Below are 25,628 nucleotides of genomic sequence, written 5' to 3'. Positions count from 1 at the left end.
CTGGAAATTTAACTCCTCAGTTACTGATATACCTCATAATGTAAGATAACATTAGTCCATATGGGCTGATAGGGGCAGTGTAAACAGACCGTTCCGATAATCTGCTGAGATTTACACTAGAAAAATGAGTCATTGTCGGTGAATTGCAGCTGAAATATGAAGTCTGCAGCAGCAGCATCAACTTCAGGCTGTTACCACACAGCATAGAGCATCTTACTCATCATATATCACGAGCATTTGAATTTGATTTTAACAGTGATAAGAGTATGACCGACTCTCTCCAAATAACGCACTGCTGCGGCGCACTCTTTCCTGCACCCTTAGCTTTTGGCTGTGACTCAAAGCCGTGGAGTTGACAGAAGGTAATCCCCACCATGTGAGGCCTCGGCCCCGGTTTGTAGGCGGGGTGTGATTCATTCAAATCTGCCGGTGCTATAAAAAGGGGGGGGAGTTGCAAGTAACCCAACTTCAACCCACAAGATCGTGGCACAGCGCAAAACCACTCGGGTTGTCATTTAAGTGATAATGAATATTGTTAAGGCTATTAAAAATGCAATAGTTTGTCTCGTCCTGCTGCCCCGTTTTCTGGTGGCAGCTGTCATGTTTTGGCTGCTGGACTTTTTATGCATAAGGAAAAGGGTTTTCTTCAGGATGAAGGAGCAGGAGGGCGATGCCATCGACCCTCCTCTGTGCATATCGGACTCCAATCGTCTCTTCAGCTTTGAGTCCCTTAAGGCAGTCTGGCACGGTCATAAACTGGACTTTCTGAAAGCAGCGCATCTCGGACACAGAGCGCCCAACACCGAAGTGGTTCAGCTGGAGGATCAGCGGCGCAGTCGCATCCTCGATTACGCAAAGGACAAGAGACCGCTCATCCTCAACTTTGGCAGCTGCACCTGACCACCGTTCATGGCGCGTCTGAAGGCTTTCCAGGGAGTTGTGCAGCAGAATGCAGACATAGCAGACTCTATAGTTTTGTACATCGAGGAAGCACACCCCTCCGACGGCTGGATGAGCACTGACGCGCCCTACCAGATTCCCAAGCACCGGTGCCTGGAGGACCGACTGAAAGCTGCGCAGCTGATGCATCTGGAGGTTCCCGGCTGCCTCGTTGTGGTCGACAGCATGGAAAACTCCTCCAACGCTGCGTACGGAGCTTATTTCGACAGACTTTATATACTGCAGGAGGGAAAGATAGTTTACCAGGGTGGCAGAGGACCTGAGGGGTATCGGATCTCAGAGCTCAGAGACTGGCTGGATCAATACAGAGAAAGGCTGGTAAAACCCAATAAACTAGTCATTAATGTGTAGATTAATTTTGATCCTTTTAGAGTTGCTGTTAAAAATAAAAGTCATACAAAAATGCTGCACATTCTCAGTATTATAACTTCAGTTAGATGCATTCCTCTGTCAATAATGGTTGTATTTATTTTTTATATGGTTGGATCAAAGTAATTTGTTCACCATTGTAGGATGTACTGCAGTAGTCTCCTTCCTTTTAATATTGGGCATTTATACATCCTGTTAGCATCCCAAAGGTTAGTCTGTTTGGACCTCTTTTTTTTGTTTGTGAACAAAAGTATTAACATTTGTCAAAAGTTTTTTTTTTTATTGCTTTATTCTTGTGTAAATGCGCCTGTAAGGAATCAGTCAGGGTGGTGAGCAGTGCGCATCTCTGTGCTCCTCAGTATTGTTGTGAAGTTCGGTTTTGAAACGGTTTGAATCCAGAGAACCGATACTGATGTATTTCATACTGAAGATCACAGTGAAGGTGTTGCTCTCTGCTCAGCATGGCGCAACTGTTCTGTAAATATTGTTCCGTTTTATGGATATATTTTTCATACAATAAAATGCTTTGATCTACTTCTTCTTTGCAGGCCAGAATACTTTTATAGTGTGATTTCCATCATGTATGTTTGCATTTATGGTGGGGAGCTGGTGTGGTGTTTTTGTTTTTTTTTTCCTCTTTTTTTGTAATAACAGCACGCTTTGTATAGATTTTACAGTAATTTGCTCTCTTACAGTAAGAAGACAAAGGGATAAATGCTCAATTTCCTGCACAGTAAGGCAAACCAGACCTCTGCATGGATTCCTCTGGAAATGTGAGGTGCAGTCATTCAAGTTGGAGTAGAGACGCAGAAAATATGAAATCATCTGGAAAATGAAGAACAAGATCTCCCCAATACAAAAAGTATTTAAAAACAGTAATGAAACTATTATATCATTTCAAGCAGAGATTATCGAAGATTCTCCATTGACTTATTCCCATGGTGAAGAGCAACAATTTTTTTTTTCAACAGCATTGCCCCATTTGGCCAGACTCTTTAATTTTACACAATTTTCCTAAACTTGAAAGATTTTTCAACAGTCCATTTAACTCATTAAAAGCTCCCTTTCTCTTAAAACATTATGTGTCCTGCAAACATGTTCAGTCTCTGCAGTCAGGATGAACTGTATTGTGTCTAATTAGTGCCTTTAAAACTGTATAGATCCTAGCGATGGGTATTTGGTTAATACTGCGGCAGAGAAGCCGTGCTTTATTTTCCACGGCCCCTTCTTAAGCCTTTGACCTATTACAATTAAATGAGGATAATCACACTTGATCCTATTATGCTGAGTGATATATCCACCATCTATATAAGGGTCTAAACACACAATGTTTTCAAGGCTTAGTGCACCAATGCCAGAGCAGAAAATCTGTGTTGGGATTGCAGGCATTATAAAGAATTCCCCCACGAAACTAACCACCACACTGAAAAGCTCTTTAGTGATTTAACGTTGAATTATCACTCCCACGAGCATTCAGCATATCTGAAAACATACATTAAATACCATGAAAATCAGCATGTAAATCAGCATGCCGAAAGCTGCATGCATTTCTTTTCCTGGAAAGTGACTCACACGATCTAGAAGTAAAGGAAAATCCCTTCATAGGCTCCAGATTCGACGCCATGAAGACACAACGGGGAGCTTCAGATAGTGATGACTCTGGAAACCACATAAAAACGCTGACATAACCTGCGTATGGAGCAACATCTTGTCAGATGTTTCCCTGCATGTCAAACGTCCACAGTGCCATTATTCATAGTCAACTAACTGGAATATAGAGCCTTACCTCCAGCATAGAGCCGACTGTAACATTAACCACTGCAGACAGAACACAACAGGCGTTTAGACCTTCAAATGTAGTGACAACACATGCATACTCATTGTTGATTAAGTGGGTGACTTCTGCCAGAAAACACTGCCTATGAATCATAGCTTTTAAACAAATCCAGTCAGCTTTTCAGCTATAAATATCATGGACTGTTTGAAATTAGGGGTTGTAATGAAGTTGAACAAAACTAGAGAAAGTGTTTGTTATGGGTCAGGAAAACAGGATTCTTTTGTCTCTTCAGATTGAAGATTGAAGGTGTGGCAGCAAACTAGATCATATCCTTGCAGTTTCTAGTCCTTGGATATCAGGAGTGTGTGTATGTGTGTGAGTGTGTGTGGTCCCAGAGGTAGAAATCTCAACTTCTGCAGCCACTACTTCACTGTTTTACTTCACATTAGTCCTTGACACATGCACTCACATATGAGGAAATACTGTATGTAATATGATGCTGTTGAACAACACAGCGAGACAAGGGCTATGGCACTGGCACATCAGGTTTGCAGGAACAAGTCAACAACTTCCTTAATTTGAACTTTTGTTGCGTTTCTTTGCGGTGAAGACATATCTAATATCTGTGCCATAAAGCAAAGGGATTACAAGATAAATCTAAGGGATCACAAGGCTAGAGCTCAAACAGTTGGTCCTTTAATGGATTAATCAATCCACAGCAACAATTTTGATAATCAATTAATTGTTTAAGTCAATTATCATGCAAAAAACCCCAAAATGATCCTGGTTCCATCTTTTCAAATGTGTGGATTTGCTGCTAAATAAAATACGTTTTGGACTTTGGGGGGGTGTTAGACAAACTCTGTCTCTATTTTCTGAATATTTATAGACTAAAGGATTTATCAATTAATCTAAAAAAAATAATCAATTGATTTATCAATAATGAAAGTTATTAGATGCAGGCATACAATTCAAGACAACTAGAGGAAAGCGGACCAAATCATGCACCACAAAATTCAATATATTCCTCCTTTTTTCTTGTGAATTACCCCCTCAGGCCTCTAAAATTATAAAGCAAGAGGAAAACTGCCAGTTTTGTTCATAAGCCATAGATGCAGGGATTAAAGCAAGAAAAGATTTGTGTGCCTGAAAAGTTGTCCAGGAGGAAATGTGTACAATGTATTGAATTAAGTATAATATGTCTGAAATCACGCAAGGCTCTATGCCTGAAATCAGGCATGGTACCTGAGAACTTTAACCCATATGTGCAATGGGTCACAAGTAGACATTGCTTCATTTCAAAGGGTCATAACCCAAAAAATGTTGGGAGTCAATGTAACAGAAAAGAGAATAAGTCCAGTGCCATCAGAGAATGTGCAGCTCGTCTGGCGATATCTGACTGCAGGGGTTTTACAGTGACCTTACTTTACTGCTCATCTGGAACCCATTTAGCACACAAACACACAGTATTTATGTGGAGCTGACAGCTGACCGAGGGGTACCTGCCTAAATGAAATATAACTTGCGGTGTTGCACCCCTGAAAAGAAACCCTGCCTGGAATTCTTTGAATCTGGATTCTTTCCATGTGCGATTTTCCATGGATGTTGAGTCTCATCTGTCAGCGGAGAGGCCGATGGGAACAAAGGGTTAAGGGTCTCAGGCTAGCGGGAGAGATTTAACTTTTGCTGTTCTGTTTTGTTTTATGACTTGGGAGGGAGCAGAATGTCTCTGCTGAGGTGTTTTTTGTTTTTTTTTAGCTTCTCTGGTCAGCTTTGAAGGTGAGGGCCCCTCTCTCCCCAGGGTCATAACTCCACAAATGAATGTCTGGTGGTGGGGACCCTGGGCCCCCGCACACAAAAGGGTTTCAGCATGTGATTCAGGTTCAATGTGTTAACATATAACCATGTTCCAAATCTCCTTTAAACTGTTAGATATAAAAACACTTTCCTCCTGAGCAACAAAACTCAGGAGGCCAGTTTTAACACATTTTTCCAGTAATACAGACACTATTACAGAACTGTAATTGTCATGAACAGTGTTGTTATAAATAAAGGTTTATTCAGAAACATTTATTAGCCTAGGTAATACAACGTTTTCACAAGTACTTACTGAATTAGCTGTGGTCAGATTTACTGCCAAGTTGTAGCATCCTGGAAGGATTGTAATCCCTGCTGATTAAATAACTTAACATTTTAACCACTTTCACTTATATAACTGCTACCAGATATGCAGATCTGCCAGGCTGTCAGACAGTTTTAAAGCTGTTCCTAGCGGGTCTGGGATACGCAGTAACATAGCAGGAGTCTGCCAGACATTTCAAGGTTTAGTATGAGGGAGAAATGGTTGGATATAACACAGAAAAAAAAATAAAAGACTGAAAAACGCTGCAGCACCAAAGTGGAAAACGATCTGTTATGTGGGACCGGCATCCTTGACTCCTGTAATGTCCGTCTGAAGAAAGGCAGTGAAATACAAACTGGCAAACATTACTTGTGGGTAATAACATCTGCTACTGTGAATTTATTGTTGTTTTCATACATAATTGTTTCTCATTATGATATACACTCACCGGCAACTTTATTAGGTACACCTGTGCAATCTAATGCAATCCAATACAACAGCTCTGCCATAAATTCTACTTTAACGAAGCTTCTACATTTTCAGTTTCTGTTGACATTGTCAGAGAGGTGATAATTCTACTTTATGTTTATTGTTGAGGTCGTAGTGGGTGGTGGTGGTGGTGGTGGTGTACTGGAGTGCATTATATTGAAAAGTGTTCCTAATATTTTGCCTCTCTCATGTATGTTAATGGAGTGGATAAAATATTAGGAGCACCATTCGATATGAAGTGGTTGTAGGTGGTGAGTGTAGGTATCAAATAATACTAACCAGGTTGTGTTTAGGTATATTAGGGTTTGTTTTTTTTTTTACTTTTGTTGTTGAATATTGGTATTAGTTAATTGCAAATATGTGAAAATAGTCAAAGTCAGTGTTTTCAGTGTAATGAAGTGCATAATTTGATGCTGGATTCCTGACTTTAGCGTTTTATATGCTGTCTGTCTCCTTTTAAATGGATGACACCTTGTGGTCATACTTTAGATTACATGATTTTCATACATTTTTAGGGGCTGTGTTTGCTCTTAAAATGTAAGACTGAAACACAGGGCAGAAAACTACTACTGCACTGCTCCCTATAGGTTGAAAAACCCTTGATGGGAAAGCAAAACAGCTGACTCTCACTCATGCTGACTTCAGGATATTCAAAAAATATTCTGATTTCACCCAGCTGAGATTTCCCGTGTCAAAGATGAGAGGGAAAATGTCTGTGTTTATGAGTCCTAAAGCAAAGCTGATAACATTTTAAAGATGTAATGCATGAGCAGTGAATACAACTTAAATTTAGGGGATTTAATTTATTAGCCAACTTGATATTGATTTGTGTGTGTGTGTGTGTGTGTGTGTGTGTGTGTGTGTGTGTGTGTGTGTGTGTGTGTGTGTGTGTGTGTGTGTAAAGGGATTCCCACAAAGATAAAATTGCATTATCAGCACATAATAAATTAATTTAAGGCAACAAGCCACATTCTTGGCACAAATTGCTGTCTTCAAGTGCCAAATTCCCTCTTTTTGTTACAATCCTACTTCAGCTGAACAAAAAAATACTGTCTCCTGAAGAGACTGTAACTGTGGAAGGTATCCAATTTATTTGACTAACTCAGATGGGTGAAGCCTCATACTATCTTAAGATTTTTCTCAAATCTCAAAACCAGGACTGTAGATTTTGTCCATCATCGCTTACATTGTAAATGCATTAGGAAATGGTCAGTATGAACAGGAGGAATGATTACAGCAAGAAAAACGTGAGAGTGTTCATATGGGCACCTGACCATTGTTTTCAAACAGACTTAAAGAGACGTGAACTATCCTTTTAAGAGATCATTTGTATTTCCCTCTTAGATTTTGACTAATTACCACCAGGCAATACTATACAATTTACAATAGAAGAAACATGAAACAACAACAAGCTGACTACATAGAGATGGTGCTTATAGTGGAGAACTACTGCAGCTCAAGTCCCGCTGGTGTAGATAACTGGCACCACAAGGTGGAGACACAGACTGTTATCTGAAACTTGCCTGCCTTCAGGGGGCAATAGAGAAGTGCTGACAAGAGCTGTTGTTATCTCTCAGATGGTAATCGGTGAGTTGGCTCTGGGGGAAAGATTTATTAATCATCACAGAGCAGTAGAGCAGATGTTGCATGTTTTCAGAACAGATGGGTGTTGATGTATACGGTATGTGTATCGGTTAGATTTCATACCATGAAATATCTGATCAAGAATCCGATCTGGTCTTAACCTGGTTGTGCAAGACAAAAGCAGCTCAAAGAGACAGACTCAGTATAAATGTGGTGATTTTCAGGTAGCAGAAGTGTCAGAATTAAATGGTGATAGTAAATCAAATAAAAGGAACTGCAAGCATCTTTGTCAGGTGGACACTTTTTATATATTTTATTAAAAACAATGAATAGACAAGAAAACATTATCTGACCAAAGCACAACTGCAAATAATCTCAGACTGGAACACATACTGATAAAATACTTCACAGTTACTGCCCCCCAGGTAGAAATGCCACTTATAAATCATTATATTTCACGGTGTAATACGCAGCTTGGAATGGAATTGTTTGATGTTATAAGCACAACATAATTTCCCTGTCAAAGAATCATGATAAATGAACATTAACAGCATTTTCTTACAAGATGAACAAGGGCTGAAGGGGATTTATTGTGAGAGGGAGAAAAGAACTCTAAAACATCAAGCAATCCTCATCTCAGCAGTGAATGAATTTGGATGTTTTCCACACAACCACATGTTTAATTATATCTTTACTGGAAAACAAGACGTATGTTTTCCAAACGTTCAGTATTCATGAAATCACGTTGCTCTCATCAAGTGTGGGTGGCCATCTTATGCATGATGAGACAAACCAATAACAGATGGTATAGGATTGATTTCAGGGCTCAGAGAAGCGAGGTGGATTACCTGTGAAATTCCAATACTGGCTGTAGGTAGCAAAGTTGGATTATATAATGAAGAAAAAAAAAGAAAAAGAGAAACTGCAGATGAGTTTGAGACTGATCAATAAATGAGGGGAAAATATTCATAGCACGGATACAAATAGATGGCGATGGAGACAAAAATTTGCATTTCTGAAGGAACTGTGAAATAACCAGTGTCTTTATAACGGAGTGTACGTCTATCTACGTTTTTTAAACCGACATCTAAGAGAAACATCTACAGAGACAGAACATTGGATGGTATTTGGCAAATTAAATTACCTCCAGGTACATTGAGTTACACCTTTTTTTACAATGATCCTGTTCTGTAGAGTTATGACATGCAGGATTTGAAAGCACAGCTGTCTGTGTGGCATCATGTAGTAATATATAATTAAATGTATATACTATACAAACTCACAATATGTATTTTCACATTAACTCTGATATGGCAAATTCACAACATAGTGTATGGCAAATTTGGCAATGAATATAAAATGTTACAATTTGACAAATTAAAAATCAATGTTACGAGTAATTAATCACAAATACTGATGAAAAGTGGTCAAAGTTGCCCATGCTCTGTTAACGGCTATCATTAATAAACTTAATATCTCATTTTCTAATATTAAAACCCATTACTGTATTCCAAATAAACTCATAACAGAGCATTTTAAAGTCAGAAATGAGCTTAAGAAACACTACACAATGACATCTTTTTACCAGCCATCAAGGTGCTATTTGGTTTATAATTGTATGCATGTCATGAAATCATAAAAGTACATTTACAATTCAGTGTCATATTTGTCCACTTAATCCAGTAGACTATACATTCACATATATTTTAAGGTTGTCCAGTATCTCTCACTGTATAAACACAACTGTACAACAGTCATAGTATTTTATTCATCGCTATTTTTAGACATTCATATAATTAAACTCCTTCCAGAGGGAGAGGGGAAAGAGGGAGAGACGATTTAATCAGATGGAGGTGTAGTGTCTCCCAAAGCTGGTGAGTCTAATCTTCTCCGGCAGAATGATGTTTACTGAATGCTCCGGCTCCTCCTGGCTCGCGCTTCCTGCCTCTCTGAGCAGGTGTTCCCTTTGCTGCCGAACAAGCTGGCTGTACTTTGCGTTAGCCAGCCACGTCTCACACCGGCCAAAAAACACAATGCCTGTAGTGCCCAGGATGACCAGGCAGGTTAACAGGGCCAGCATGCCGAAGCAGATGAGCTGACCGTGGCTGACCAGGACACCGGGGGAGTGGACTGTCTCCTTCAGGGTGATCTTGAGCAGGTCTCTCTCAGGCGGTCTGAGGAGCTTGTGGAAGGCGTGAGCAGGGAGGGAATAGTGCTGCGGGCTCAGCGCGAAAACTCTGTGTTCCACAGGTCTGGCACCGACCGGTTTGGACCTGGCCTTCGGTCTGTGCTGCTGCGAACATGTGGGACCTGTAAACCATTTCTGGCAAACACACCTGAACGTGCCATCAGGTTGACCGACACACGTGCCCCCAGTGGCGCATGGCCTGCCTGCACAGGGAGAGAGGCTGGCGGTGTCATTACAAGTGAAACCAGTGAAACCGTGCGGACAGATACACGTGAAGGCCAGGCCGTGGTTTGTACAGTTGCCACCGTTTAGACAGGGGTTAGGTTTGCAGCTGTCAACACTGATTTCACAGAAGTCTCCAGAAAACCCAGGGGGACATAGACAGGAAGAATCAGCTGCTGAGCCATCCGTATCTGTACATGTGCCTCCGTTCTGACAAGGAGAGCTGGAGGGCAGAGCAGCACAGTGTGAATACACAGTAGAGGAAACGGGGCCGGGCTATCTAGTTCACAGCTAAGAGGCAACTAAACATCCCAAACATCCCAAACCATGACGCAACCTACCAAAAGACACACCCATTTCCCAAAACTATAAAAACGCTATTCCCCTGATTTTACTCATGCTCATTTAGAAAGCACTGGCATTCAATATCATTAACTCAAATCATTATAGCTGGAACCCAATTAACAGACAATTCTCCAGGTGGAAACACTAAGAGTCAAAACTGTTCATGAACCAATCAGAACCTCAGGATAGATAGATAAATGGGCCATGGCTCAGTTCACTTGTTTTGGAACAATGGATCCACAAAGACCTGAGGCAGAATAAATGTGATTTCTTCCTTTACATACAAAGTGTTTTCTTTTTTCATTGGTTTATATTGTAAATACATGGAAATTATTTTACTGTATTCTATGTTCTTTATCAGTTGCATATTTTTACAGTGGATTTACTTTTTCATGTATACATGTGTTGTGTATTTATATTGTGTTTATCATGTAAAGAGGTTGTTCTGAGGTGAAAACCTTACGAACCAGTATTCATTGCAGTATCAGATTTTTACAGCAGTGTTTTGAATTGATCTCACCAGTGTGTAATGGCTGTTTTGTAGTGTGTGTGTATTTGATGGCTTTTGAGTGATGTCTGAAGGTAAAGTTTGGTTTAGATGTAAGATTACATGGTTTTGATGTGGAGAGTTTGAAGTTTGTGAAGATGAGTGTGCAGTTATGCATTTGTGTTTAGAAATTTGAGAAATAGAGCATAATTTCAAGAAATGTGTCTTAGCAATTGAGAAAAACTGTAAAATCTGCCTGCTTATGTAATCTCATACTTTATACAGATGATGCTACATTGATAACCCCACATAAGAATATCGTCGCTATCCACTGAAGATGTATCCACAAATTTGGTGATTTTGAATGTACAGAAAAAGATTTTTATTTCTTTAAAAAGGTTGAGAAAGTTTTCTCCTCTTTCCAAAGCCAGATAAACTATTTCAAAAACCATTAGAAAATCTGAAAATTGCATTGTCACAAAGCTGAAAATAGCTGTTTTTACTCATGAAAACTAACATGGCTCAGTGATAATAAGTTTTCTGTTCATTTAGAGAAAACTGGGGCCATCATATTTGATCTGGAATGAAGCCCAGAAAATATCCAGAATTTTTAGTTGAGGCAGGTTAGACAGCGGGCAAAAAATACTACAGGTTGTATTTTAGATCATTCTTGGCCAGGAGAGCATCCCTGCTGTCGATAGAGCAACATTAAAAACTAGTTCAATGTCACTTTGACTACGGTGCCACCATCTGGTACAGCAGCAGTAGTTCTCCACAACTGCATGTATGTTTTTAACCTGTCTTTGCCTGACTTGAGGATCTGTCTCTTTTTTTTTCTCTCAAATGAAATTCACATTTATTGATATTTTCGGTGGAATTACATTGATATTGATTGATGATATATCATTTCACCTAAATTGTAAGTAAAGAAAATAACAATTATCCATTGAGGATTTGTTTTACATGTGTGAAGAATTTTGTGTTAAAAGCGTAACACTGCATTGAACGTGAATTTGATTATTTTACATGCAATTTTGCATATATTTGCTATGTTGTGATATCAATATCATAATAATATACAGTAGGGTTGCAATTAATAATCATTTTCACCAATGATTACTCTTGTGATTATATCTATCATTAATTCTTTATAATTCTTTTGGTCAACAAAATGTCATAAAATAGGGAAAATTTCCAATCAAAAATTCCTAAAGCCCATGGTTGGTGATATCATCAAAGTGCTTGTTTTTTCAAACAACCATCCAAAACCTAAAAATGTTCATTTTACTACAGTATATCATAAGAATAAATATAAGCAGTAAATACTTGCAACTGAGAGCTGAAACCTCTCTTTAAAAAGCATTTCATCTATTATCAAAAGAGTTGCGGATTCATTTTCTGAAATTCAACTAATGGTTTGACCTCTAAAATATTATACCTATTAATACTGTAATATTGATGTCAGCCTTATCAGCCATCCCTAATGAAAACAGTGCATAGCTCATTTTCTGCACATTAAAAATCTGTAGCAGTAACAAGATAAAAAAAAAAAAGAGTCTCAGCTTTGCCTGTGCAGTAAACGTCCTGCACCCCCATTCCCGGCATATCTGATCAATGCAGCCACACTTCAGAAAGTGGGTGCGCTGATGAAAACCCAGGATAAAAAACGATCAGTATCTCTAACAGTACTGTAGCTTGTAAAATTACACAAGTCTCTGATATTCTGTCTCTGCTAGTCAAAAGAATAATAGCTATGGCATACAAACATCTATCGTCCCTCATAGAGGAGCCGATTAATGAAAACTCATGCAGGCCTTTTAATGGAGATTAATTCCCCCAGCATGCAAGTGAGGCTCCTGTCATCTCATTGTGAAAATTACAATAAAACTCAAATGATTATATTTTTGAGTGAGGAAGAGGAGCTGTCCATTTGCTGACACCGAGCTCTATCCTACTGAATGTTAAGTGTGTCTTGCAATCAATAACAAGACTGCCTGACAGAGAACAAACATGGTGGGGTTCAGAGTCTGGAGGGTTGTGTCAGCTCACTGTGTCCCCTGAGAGTCTTTCATATGCATCGAATGGGCAGGAAATGGATTCCTCCACGGATCAGTCCTGTCTGTGATCCAGCAGTGAAAAGACGTTCGATGAGGTGACTTTTAAGGCCTGAAGGAAAGCTTCACTGTTTATGTTATGTTGTGTTCTGTCAATCCTGAATGTTAGAAGTGTTTTTTGTCTCAAATTGTTTCTGTGGTAATCCTCAGCATCCATTGTTAAGACTGTCATGCTTCATCTGTGTGCCAATTCAGGCAATATTCTTTGAAAGACATGACCCGTGAAGATAGGTCCTGCAGAGGACCTGAAGCCTGGCTGAACCTGCGCCGTGTCTCGGCAAATGAGAACAAAACTAACGGTGCATTCAGGTGGTCCTCATTGATTCATAAAGTCAAATATTTCCATGAATTTGCCCTCAAATGGCTTACAAAGTGGCAAATGCCAACAGTTCATGAGGTAAATTTGATAATCTTACAGTTTCATAACACCCAATTTTACACTTTAACACATGATGTAAAAATAGCAAATACTGTATATCCATATAATTTCTGTCTGTGACATTCTGCTATCACATATCTCGGCTGTTAACACAAATAAATATTGTTGCTTGCTACCATTGATTACATCCTGCCGTGACTTTTTACAGTAACTAGGTCAGTTCATGTGATATAATTATCAGCAACTGAAGGCAAATTCCTTGTAAACTGGTAAATGTTAATGCTTTCCCAGTGATACGGCAGATGAGGTCTGACTAAATGTACCATTATACTATGAGTGAATTGTGGGATACTGATATGCTGATATCAGCCATATTCAACTACAAGCCAAAGGGTGCTGAATTTCTGTTCTTACATATCGAGGACACATCCTCTGAAATGTGACAGCCTTGTGGAGAGATTATGATGTATTTGACTTCAATAGGATGCAGCCTCTGAACTGAGATGCAGCTTATGATGCTGCCCAGATACACACTGCCAGATACTGTATAAAAGATGTCTGCTTGGCGACAACTGAGGAGCACAACAAACATCACATTTTGCTACCATTGAAGTGTTTTGAATAAAGCCAATAAATTTAAAGATTTCATTTCAAATTAAGGTACCAACATGATGCCAGGGGAAAATGTAGCAGTTAAATATATCCTTAAATCTGCATTATGGATTTTTGGCAACTTGGAGGCAGCACAACAAGCTGTAAACACATCAATTTACAAAGTCTTTAGCAACATGTTAGCAAACAGTTGCCTTTTTACACATCCAACAGACACAGACCAACATTACTATTTCTTTATGAGTTGCATTTCTGTCCACTATTCCAACATTCACTCTCCTCCCTCTGTTTTGGTTTTCACAACTCCTGAGGAAAATATCTGGCTCTTTAGCTGCTAAATATTCCACTGTGTTTACCAGCTAGTCGCTAACTTTGTCTATTTGGTCCTGGGCAGGTAGTGTACATTTTGTTTTTTTAGAGGGTGTTTTTTTTGTTGTTGTTGAAAACAGAAGCCCACTGCAGCTGTAAACACTGCTGAGTGAATGCAAAATGAGTAAAGTGAAATTGAAACCGAAACAACGAGCTGAAAGACACTATTGAGCTCTGTAGAGCTGACAGGAACTGCAGAGTTGGATAATTATTTGTCTGTGGGTTTGTCACTATCACCAATATTTATATAAAATTATTGATTAGAATATTTAAATCAAGGTACCAACAAAATACCAGAGCTAATGGGTTACAGTTGACTTAATTTTACATGGATCAACTTAATTTTCTTAGTATCTTGGTAACATCCCCACTGTGCAGTACTTCCTCTTAGTGTATGTCAGACACAAAAAGAACTGCACATCAGAAAAGTCACTCCACAGAAGAAAAAAAAAAGTACTTTTTGACAAGAAATTATGAGCTGGAGGCCCTTTCAGGTGGAGTTTTCCTTCACAAAGCTGGAAACCTGCCAGTTTCTACATTTTAGCATTCTCATGTTTGTGCCAGAACTGTATGAAAGTAAACGTTTCTGCTTCTCTGACAAAATATGCAAAAGCATACAGCTTGTTGCGAGTCACAACAAGAAAACGAGACCGTGGCTACTTTTCGTGCACTTAAGACAAAACAAACATCCTGTATTTTCTCTGCTACCATTAGGAGCTACGTTTAAGCACTATTTCTGGGGTGGTTTCGCCGTGGCTGCCTCAGCGATACAAAGAGAGAAAGAGAGACATTGCATCATGTATTGATTATGGCTCCTAACGATGAACAAATGGAGATAAGGTTGTAAAGCACTGGAGTGTTCCTTTACTTAAAATAGAAACGGAGGTGCTGGTACCTGTTTGTGAGACAGACTCCTCTCTTCAGGTGGCAGTTTTCACCAGCGTAGCCATGGGGACAGATGCATAGGTATCCCCCCTCTCCCGTCTCTATGCAGGTGGCATTACCAGCACAAGGCCTGGATGAGCACAGCCGAGTATCTGTTGTGTAGACAAAAAAAAAAGGAAAGAAGAAAAAGCATGCTGTTTTTAGATCTTGTGTGCTCTCTCTCTTCCCCATATGTGCCTGTTTTTCCCTTCCTCCTTTGTTTCCACTCTCACTCGCACTCCCCGCAGCATCTTGTCACCAAGAACAAAACTGAGAACATAACCAACCATGTTACACAGGCAGGCGGCTCAGACGCTCCAACAGAATAAGAGATTTACTGCATGCGCTGATAAGGAGGTCAAACAGAGCGAAAAGCCAAAAAAAATCTTTTTTTTCTTTCAATCTTCTCTTGTTCTTTCTCTCTTTTTTGCTTGAGGGGCAGCAAGTCATTTTTATGTGATAATGTCCATTTTAGATACAATAGGAATTATTAAGTGCTTAATTTTAATAGGGTGTCTACTGAAATGGAAATGTGACTTTTACACCCCTTTAACATTTAAATTGCAGCGGCCAAGCTGTACCACCTTTGAGGTTTTGTTGAATTTGTAATATATGCCTTGCTTAATTGCACAAAAGCAGATAAAGGCAGTTAATAATGAGAATTTTCGCTGTTATTTTGTGGCTTCGGCTTTAATCAGTGACCCAGATCTCTCTTGAATTTTTCAGATCTTTTCTACACCAACTTCTCCCGTCTAAAAATACACTTGTCTCTATTCTCCAGCAGCTTCATTTGGTGGCAACCTGCGTGTCCCCGAGGCTCTGTGACTCACCCCAACCTCTGCTATGTCAGCCATTGTTGGGGGTTGGATACGAGTGTCTAGGGAGCTTAATGAGACTCACCTTTGTCACACAGGCTGCCCACCCAGCCCTCCTCGCAGATACACTGCCAGGCTTTCTCACATGTGCCGTGCAGGCAGCCGGGGAAGGGAACGCACTGGTCGCAGTTGTCCCCTTGCCACCCTGGTTTGCACCTGAAAGCGGGAAAAAGGGAACAATCCTGAACTATTATTATGCCACCCACAGAGCTCTGCAGCCCTGCTATTGCCCCCATAATGCCTGCTGGCTCTTACAGTAGTGGTGAAATGAGTATCCTATGTGGAATACAGTCATTTTGGCTCAAGAGTAGATACAGTCAAGCATTTCAAACTGGGAAAGCTTTGCAACCAAGAGCTTTTGAGCTATCTGTTAGGATAACAATGCTTTTTACTGTTCAAACAAAGGACTGATTTGGCATTTGACTTCACAGAATACAAGCACCAAACAAATCTAGAAAAAAAACAGAAGCATCCAGTTGGCTGCTATGTGACTGCCTTTCTCTGAGGGAGGAACATTTATAGCTCCAGCGATTTATGAAAATAAGGTCTCAAATCCCCACAGGACATTATATACACAGTGATCTGAGGTCGTTTTAGTACCTGCACTTCCCTGGCTTCTCACAAAACCCATTTTCTGTGTTGCACCCTGCGCTGCATTCCCAACCTTTTGAGAGAGACAGAAAGGGACAGCAGCGTGTTAGATGTTTGCATCAAAAACCAAAAAAACACATAAAACATTCAAAGCGATAAAATATTCATCTGTCGTACTTTCTTTCCCACGCAGGGAGTAAAAATCGGTCCAGAAAAGAGTTTTGTTCTCATGAGCTATGACTAAAATCTCATTCTGTCGCTGTCAGTTGTCTCTGTGGACTGATCAAAATCTGCGATTACCTTTGGCGATGCGTGTCACGAGCAGAATTAAGACCACCGCTGTGAGATGCATCGTAATTTCGAGCAAGACCCCTTTTGTCCTGCAAAAAATAAAGCGGATGAAATCGCAAAATTAGGTGTCACAGTGTGAAGAAGCGATGTTTTTCTATACAAAAGAGATCACATTACTCAAAAGTTCCTTTTTACGAAAAGAAAACAAGCCTTAAGGAGGAGAGAATTCAGAATGATAATTTACAAATATGGCAAATTTTGGGATTTATAGGTCAAAATAATATCCACAGATATTTTTTTTAATGTAACGATAACTTAGTAATGAAATTTAAAAAAAAAAAAAAAACACTCTCTCTGCAAATTTAAATATTACTTGAATAATTCAGTGTTTTCTCTTCTGATAATTGGCGCACCTGAACCATATGCGTCTGCTCCCAAAGGTATCCATTACGCACAAGCATACAGACAAAGAGAAAAGCCATTTCATCATTTCATCTCAAAATCAATGCATTTCTCACCACAAAAAAACCTCATTAACTAAAATTATCTTTTGGCATGCGGAGAATTGCCTCACCTATGTCGCACCGGCGCTCTGTTTCCAAGTAGCTTCGGTCATATTTGACGGATTTGATTTTACTTCTTTTTTTTTTTTTAAATCCAAGCGACGTGCCCTTGAAAGTGATACTACAGGTGTAGCGGTGGTCCGCCTGCTAGAGGAGGACCTGGAGGTTTTGACTGGACTGCTGCATCGTGCGGCGTCCCAGTGCAACACGCTCCTCCCACCGTATGAGAGGGAATGTGTGCACCAGTCTGACCCCCCGGGAGAGGAGTGCAATAGTTGTAAGTGAGTACATTGCGTGCCTGTATTTTGCATGAGTTGATAGCTAAGCAGCTGGTTTAAAAAGTCTTTGAGAAAAGTGAGAAGGTGCCTGCAGGTGATTAACACCCTCAAAACTGCTTATTTCTGCTGATTTTTCAGGTTTTTTTCTTTGCTCTCCATTTTATATTAAAACACAATCCAGTGTGTCTTCTGTTACAGAATAAAAGCATACTTTTATACAAACCTAGAGGAGCATTTAACCCTTCTCTCTATATTAAAATGATATTGAATAACTTCCCTTACTAGCGACTACAGTATATGCCCTGTTCTATTTTTAGTCCACTTATTGCTGTCCACATTCTCCCCTTATCCTCCCCAAAGGCAGGGAATGATATTTTCCGTCCCACTGAGTATACGGCTTAGATTAAAGGCCTAATTATGAGTTTCACTCCTCTCAGGCATTATTTGATCCTCAGTCAAGATGTTGAAAACAGGGGGTAAGCAACCATCAGGTCTGTCTTTTTGATCTCATTACATGTGAAGATGCAACATGTGTCCAGTACAGGTTTTAAGCACTGGTGAAAGAAAACCAGTTTCCTTGCTCTTCATATAGATTTTTTTTTTCAAATAAATCATCTCAAGTGGATGTTTCTTGATAAGACAGGTGTGTGGGTTTGCAGTCTAGACGGCAATAGCACAGGGGATCCATATATGAATGCAAATAAGCAGCGAATCAATTGTTTTCTTCAATCAGATGGGGGTAAAGAGAGTACAATGAAGCCCTCTCTCTTTCTGCACAGAATCAATCTGCATTTCCCAGAGAGAGGGAGAGAGAGAGAAAGAGAGAGAGAGACAAGGACACATGTAATAAACAGACCACATGTGAGTGGAGGAGAAATGGATAAGTCTCCTCACATTGGATATAATCTTTTGAGAGGTCTCCAGTCTCATATCCCCTGGTTCAATTTGGTTCATGTGTTTATTTTCAAACCTCAAGAGACTGAGCTCATAGCCGGGGTGTAACATTACAGCGCTGATGTGATTCCCTGCCACAGCCACCAACCAGATCCACATCAGTCACTCCTTTTTAATGAAATGTCTGAGGTTTGTATGTGCTTTATTTGATTCATTTTTGGCAGTTTAGGGCAGCAGTCCAGCCTATGAACACAAAAGTCTGTCCCTGACTGACTGAGTGACTGACTGAGTGATGAAGTTATGAGTAGCTTCATTGGTTGACTGAGTGATGAAATTACTTATCAGTTAACATCAGTTGGCTGAGTGTTGCCACTTCCTGTATTCGTTGACCTAGTCTTGTTTTTCACAGCACTGGTCTCATCTGGTATCTGATGTTTAATCTGCTCCGGTCCAGTGTCTCCATGTTTAAATTGGACATTAGGGATCTGAGGATATGATTGTGTGCATGTATGTGTTTCCATGTGTGACAGTTTAAGGTTGAATTTGGTTCCCACACAGACAGTTACATTGTACTGTATACGAACATGTGGGTCTTAATGGGTGTCTACTGAAATGTGTCTAATGAAACAAGTAGTTAGTCAAAAGTTAAACCTGCAATAACTGATTTTTGGCCACTTTGGGGGCATATCATTGACACTATCATCACCTTTGAAGTTGATATGTTGAACTTGTTAGCAAATAGTTGCTTCTTTACGCATCCAGCAGTCATGGAGCAACATTATCATTCATGTCAAGTCATGTTTCTGTCCACCTGGTGAATGTAAGTCCATATTCACTCTCTTTTATCTGTTTTTGGTCTTCTACAACTCTTGGGGGAATTATCTGGGTCTTTAGCTCCTAAAAGCTCCACTGTGTTCACCAACTAGTTGCTAACTGTGTCTCTTTGCTGTTTGTGCTGAGCAGGTTGTGTACACTGGGTTTTTAGAGCTTTTTCTTTGAAACTATGAGAGCAGTGAGAATGTTGTGGGACATAAAATCACTATAAAGCTCCTTAAAGCCAAGGGGAGCTGCAGAGTCTGACAGTGTGATACATTGCTATCATAAGAAATATTGATTATAGCTGCTTTAACAATTTTGATATGAAGTAATTGCTAAGTCGTTTCTTAAACCTACAATAACTGATTTTTTTGGGTCACTTTGGGGCAGTGAAAACTGTGAATGTAACACTGACACATTATCACCTTTAAAACTGATACAGCAAACCTCATGCTGGCAAACAGCTGCCTGTTTTAAACTGTAGAGTCATCATTAACAGCAACCACATCCACACAGAAGTAGTCGTGTGACCCATTGTTAATATAAAAAATACTGATTATAGCTGCTTTAAGAAAAAATGCCAAAAATTCTATTGCGACTTCTCAAATGTCAATATTTGCTGGTTTTCTTTATCGTCTATGATAGTAAATTCAATATCTACAGGTACTGGACTGCAGGTCAGAGGAAACACATTACTTTAATATGTCAACTTGGCCTCTTGGAAATTTTTTTTTATACATTTTATATATCAGACACTTAATTAATGAAGAAAATAACCAGTAGATTAATCAATAATGAGCAGTATTCACAGCCCTAGTGTCTGTGTGTGTTTATGCGACAGGTAAAGTTCTGCAGTCAGATCAGTAATTATACATCAGCAGGGAATGAGCATTGCTCCAGATTTCAATATAATAAAAGAGTCTTACTTCTAATCTTCATGAACATTAGTCCCTCGCTGAGCAGGAAACATTACATGCCATAGAGGCACAGTCATGCATATTACCAGTGTAGATTATTTCATTTCAAGTCCACTGGAGATTGGAAATAATTTTATCTGAATTCTCAGCATGCAGATGCAATATGTGGAAAAGTCTATCAGCACACTCTGAGATCTGATTAAAGAAATCCCCATTCAGTCGACATACACCACCCACGCTGCAGGTTTTGATACAGATCATTTCATCCAACCTCTCGGTTGGCACAGGTTGGTTTGCAGGAAATTCATCTTGAGTATTGAATTCTAAACACAATTAGCTGGGTAATAACGCGTGATGGCTGGCCAGTTCCTCCTTGTCCATTGGCTTTAGGGCGGATCATTAGACAGGAGATCATGCCAGGTGCAACTCAATGGGGCCCACTTAACAGCAGTAAATCTGCCATTCCACATAATATACTGTATGTGCACACAGACAAACACACATGAGCATATAAAGCAGGTAATTGCTATTTGAATTGGTTAGAAAATCACACCACTAATATGAAGATGATCCTGTTTAGAAGAGCTAAAGATAAATGATGCAAAAGACATGACACTAGCGTGCTGTCGACTGATAAAGTGTAGCGCCTCACCACTTCAGAAGCACACAGAGACACTTCTGTAGTTGATAGACAGGAGACATTTTTTCAGACAGTTTGGTCTCTTGACACCAAGTTTGATTGTCATGAAGATTTTCTGATGCCCCTTGATTGCAGGACGGTGTCATTACACCAGCTTCAGTTCTCCTGTCTCTGTGGATGACAGACAGAGATGGAGAGAGGGGATTTCCAAATACAAGCAGTAATTAGTCACAAAGGAGAAACCTACATCTGCCTTTGGAGACAAGCAGCTTATTTACTAGTGCCGCTGGGTGAAAGGGGAAGGATAAAATAGTGCTGTCACTTCCTCAGTGATTTGGCTCTTCATTCTTTCCATTTCCATGGTATGAGTCCCATTACAAGACTTCAACGGCTGGGATACCTACAGTATGATTGCCAGACTGGATACAGAAGTCATTGTGTCTCTTTCAATGAGGACCTTAGGTAGTTTGACAAGCGCTACATTACTCATGAGTACAAAACACCTCACCTCTAGAAAAGATGCTTTCAGCGCCAAACAACAATGACAGTCCAGGTGCACTCAGATAATAGCTACATCAGTCTCTTTATTCTCAGCATGCTGAGGAGAGAAAAAAAATACTTTCTCTTTTTTAGCCCAAGTGCTCCTGCAGAAATCTGGGATAGTAGCTGGAAACAGAGTGCAGATGTCTCTCTTTCAAACATACCAATTATGTGGAAGGTGGAGTAGAGACGATCTGTCTCCTACTGACTGGCGGCATACCATGCATTTTCCTGGCACTTTCCTATGGGCTAGCTGCTTTGTAGACCCAGCCTCTGGGGTGTTCACAAAACTTCAAGCACCTTCCACTCCGGCTTTTCATGCTTGTGCAGAATCAGATCCAGAATGTTCTCAAATAAGAAAAAGGTGAGAGAAACCTTTAAAGGTCAAAATATGAGCTTTATTATTATCCTCATTCTGGGTTCCTGTTCCTGCATAAAGTAGCAATTTAAAAATTAGGGATCTCAACAACTGTTTGAAGGAAATGAGTCATTTCATATTCACATGGCAATCTTAGTGTTCATACAAAATGATTGATAATGTCAGATATTGCTTCCTTTGCCGGTCAGACCTACTGTCTTATTATATGAATGTCCACTCATCTCTTCATACCCGAATGCACTCAATCTCCCACTATTCGTGCAGGACATATTGTGCATGCTTCATACTAACTGTCTTGCACTGCTGTTACATCAACTTGGAAGTTTATGCTGTGTAGAAAAGGGCATGATTAATCTTATTTCAAATGCAACTTTTTCTCGTGTCCTTTTTTTAAGCTCCTCTCAGAACACACTGCTCCTCCAGCTCCAAACTGGAAAGCACATGCTCTTTGATTTTCTGCTGCAACACTTCCCTTAATCTCTGGCCATTTAAACCCCAAATTCACCATCACACTTCAAAATATGACTTGAGAGTTCTCGGGGTTATGAGCATCCTTTTAAATGTTAAGGGAGTAAATAAGAGTGCTCCGTTGATTGGTGGTGTTTTCTGTCAAGAGAAACCACATTAACATGATGTGTAGGAATCTGGTGACACCTTAATCTTCAATATTTCCATAATAGTCTTTTATCAGGGGTTGAACATTATTGTGCCTGGCCTTTGTGGCTGCAAAAACAACAGCCACCTGACGTAAAAAGCCATAAACACTAATGCTCTGTAGGAGGCAGAAACTAAATGATGATATTTGTGTAATTTGCCATCTGCTCGGATGTGAGCCAGTGTGTTGAAATGTTAACAAAATTTCATTAATGGAGATAGAGCTGTTGTTATCTCCATAGCAACTGTAGCCTCTCATTGTCGGGAAAGCACTAAGGTCGTGGAGGCAGATAGATGGACAAGACTGATAGTTTGCGAGAGAGGAAGAGAGAAGAGGGAGCAGAGGCAGGAGAGAAGAGAGAGAACAAGGGGAAAACGGCAAAATGTAGAGGAATGACTTCACCTGATTCCAGTTATTCCTGTCTTGTTACCATGGGAACGGGAAGATGATGCTATCTTTTCAGGTGTGGTGCACCTTGGTATGGGCTTGTGTCATCAAGATATTATACATAGATCACCTTTTCACCTTGAAAGGAAAAAAATAGCATGTTATCTAAAAGTGACCTAGACACATCCGGTTACTAAAGTGTAAATTCACACATAACCAAATAAGGCAGAAAACTGCTGCCACACTGCTCTGTATGGACTCTAAGTAAAAAGTAAATGCACTGAGTATTAGTCACAGCACAAATTGATGTCCTGTTAGAAGTGATTTAATACTTTGCCGGCTCCAAGTTAAGAAACTGATTCCCTGAGCACACTTGTGCACAGAGAGACAGTTTTACCTTTTCCATCACATTCGGCTTTGCTGTTAATGGATTCATCTGTTTGAAATCCCCACTGACTTCAAAAAACTCTGCGTCACATGGCATGTTTATTGAAGAGAGGACTTCCCTTCTTGCGAAGCTAAACGACCGTTCTTGTCAAATGCTTTGATTGCTTTCTTGAACATCCGGTTTGACATTTTCAGGCAAGTGAAAACATATGCTTGTATATGTGTGTGTGTGTGGGTGTGTGTGTGTGTGTGTGTGTGTGTGTGTGTGTGTGTGTGTGTGTGTTTTGTGTGCCTGCGTTTCTGTGTCCAATGCAAAGGGACATGAGTGTTAAGGTGTTTTTGTCTATTTAACTGGTCTCCAAGGCCTTTCACAGACCTATCTAGGAACCGAACGGAGAGAGCAAAATTGCACAGGCACTGGCGGGAGTTGATAGCCAGCTGCTGAAGTAAACAAATACTACAACTGACAGACAGAATAGATAAATAGCCCACAACACTTCCTGACTGAATCTATCTTCTATATATTGGTTTTCCCCAGTTACAGATTAAACACAGCCCTTCACCGCAAACAAACACTAACAGTAGATTTTGCGATTTACTGCATGTAACTGATGCTAACTGGCTGAGGGTTAGCACTTAATTTGTTGATGAGTATATTAACGGCTGCAACTAATGACTCTTTTTTCGATTAATTGTTTTAATGTCAGAAAAGATAAAATCAGAAAATCATATATGCAAAGAAAACCATCAAATACTCACATTTTAGAAGCTGGGACCAGTGAATGTTATTTTTGCTTGGAAAATGACTGTATAATATAACTATATAATATCTTTTTATGCCTTTTTTCATGCAATAACATAATTCTATCTATGTCTATACAGCTGGCTCCCATTTAGTTGTAGGTTTTAGTTTCTTCATGTGAGGCCTGTTTGTGCTCTGCTGCCATTGTCATACTGTATGTTTGCTTCATAATATAATAGAGATTAATGGTGTTGTTATAGAGCTCTGTTTTGTTCTCCCTCACGCCTATTCTTCAAGTTCTATCCATTATCAACCTGCATGCATCCTTCAACACATGTAAAGACTATTACAAGACACACACGAGCCTACACCGATGGAAGAGTGGGAGGAAAACAGACAGAGAGGAAAGACCCGAGCAAAAGCCTGCAATGACACTTGTCCAACCCTTTTTCTTGGGTGACTCATCTCAAATGATCTCTCACAAAGACTGAAAAATAAATTGTCGTTCATCCTGACAAAAATCTATAATTTCTTTTAGCACATCCTCAGGCATTAGAAGCTATATTTAAATCTAACTATCATGTATTTCAGCTTTTTGAAGAAAGAAATCCAAAGCCCAAGACCTGTCACTCATCATGATGAAGACGGTGGCGGCTGCCAGCATCTTCTTTCCTGAAGCCGGGCATCCATAAAACCACCTGCAGGTGTTGGAGAAACAGGCAATAAATGCAGACAATCTGGAATCATTTGCGCAGTCTGGGTAAGTGATAACTTGTGATTCAGCTTCAACATCACCAACTGTTTTGTCTGTGAAGCTGATCAAAGTGATTACAAAATATTTTAAGAAACTACGTATTTCTACACGTTCACTCAGCTGCTCTTTAATGTCTTTTCAGTCAGCTGTTTAAAACCTAACTGTCATTGCTTAAAGGTGCAATCAGTAATCAGTCATCGTCAAGTATTTTACTGGCTCTTTGGACAAATTGACTATCAGCAGGGGTTCACAAGTGTTGCTCATCAATGCCTGTTACTCTGCTGCTCTCACTGTCTTGTGAGACTTCCAGCTTTTCAAACAGCACATCTGGCCCAGCTCTGTCTTTTACTGGGAATGTTTTCTGCTGCACGGATTCACGGAGGCATCCTGCATCTTTTGTCAGTGGCTGAAATAAATTCTGAAGGAATAGTTCAACATTTTTGTACAGATTAAACAAACAAAATATAAACTGGTGAGCTTTCTCCTCCATGGACATCTTCCTATAGCTTCCTGGTCCACCACAAAGCTACTTTATCAGTTTTATCAGTTTCAGGACAACACTTCCCAGCAAATTTCACCTTCATTTAGTTGTAAAGTTGGGGGAGGGGGGTTGTACTTTCTACCCCTCTCTTTTTTACACTGTTGGTCAGTCCTGCATCGCCTGGACTCCCTTGTGCCTTGTGAAGCAATTCACTCATGTTCCATAGAAAATGAATGGGGGCGAATTTCTCATTGCGTCACCTTTAACCTTTACCACCAACCTACAGTAAAAACCAACTACTACTAAAACTTTGCTACTGTTGTACCACTAGCTAATTCATGCACAACCCACAACAATGAATACTAATTTAATTCAATATTACAAAGTGCATGAAACAATTTCCATCTCATTTTATTCTATCTAAAGTTGATAATTACTCTTTCTCTACTTTAACCAAATTGGAAAAGTGAGCATTTTAGCCAGAAATGAAATACTGT

At 39.8% G+C, this 25,628-nt stretch overlaps 2 protein-coding genes across 3 annotated transcripts; one reads left to right on the top strand and one right to left on the bottom strand.

Annotated features, from left to right (window-relative positions):
- Nucleotides 1–446: 446 nt before the first annotated feature.
- dio3a (iodothyronine deiodinase 3a) lies at nt 447–2,127 on the top strand. Its single transcript, XM_067613796.1, has one exon. The coding sequence runs from the start codon at nt 526–528 to the stop codon at nt 1,309–1,311; it is 786 nt and encodes a 261-aa protein (XP_067469897.1). The 5' UTR covers nt 447–525; the 3' UTR covers nt 1,312–2,127.
- Nucleotides 2,128–8,752: 6,625 nt separating this feature from the next.
- Nucleotides 8,753–17,512, bottom strand: LOC137200007 (protein delta homolog 1). 2 transcript variants are annotated; one of them, XM_067614671.1, is made up of 7 exons: nt 17,273–17,512; nt 17,112–17,126; nt 16,708–16,787; nt 16,417–16,480; nt 15,842–15,972; nt 14,913–15,054; nt 8,753–9,934 (listed from the first exon to the last, which is right to left on the bottom strand). In XM_067614671.1, the coding sequence occupies exons 3-7, from the start codon at nt 16,757–16,759 to the stop codon at nt 9,145–9,147; spliced, it is 1,179 nt and encodes a 392-aa protein (XP_067470772.1). In that variant the 5' UTR covers nt 16,760–16,787; nt 17,112–17,126; nt 17,273–17,512; the 3' UTR covers nt 8,753–9,144. The 2 variants fall into 2 exon arrangements, with proteins under 2 accessions (XP_067470772.1, XP_067470771.1); XM_067614670.1 differs by lacking the exon at nt 17,112–17,126 and having other exon boundaries at nt 17,273–17,511.
- Between the last annotated feature and the right edge of the window lie 8,116 nt (nt 17,513–25,628).

Source organism: Thunnus thynnus, chromosome 16, assembly GCF_963924715.1.
Source record: "Thunnus thynnus chromosome 16, fThuThy2.1, whole genome shotgun sequence".
NCBI classification, from domain to species: domain Eukaryota; kingdom Metazoa; phylum Chordata; class Actinopteri; order Scombriformes; family Scombridae; genus Thunnus; species Thunnus thynnus.
This window is presented reverse-complemented; position numbering and strand designations above follow the sequence as displayed.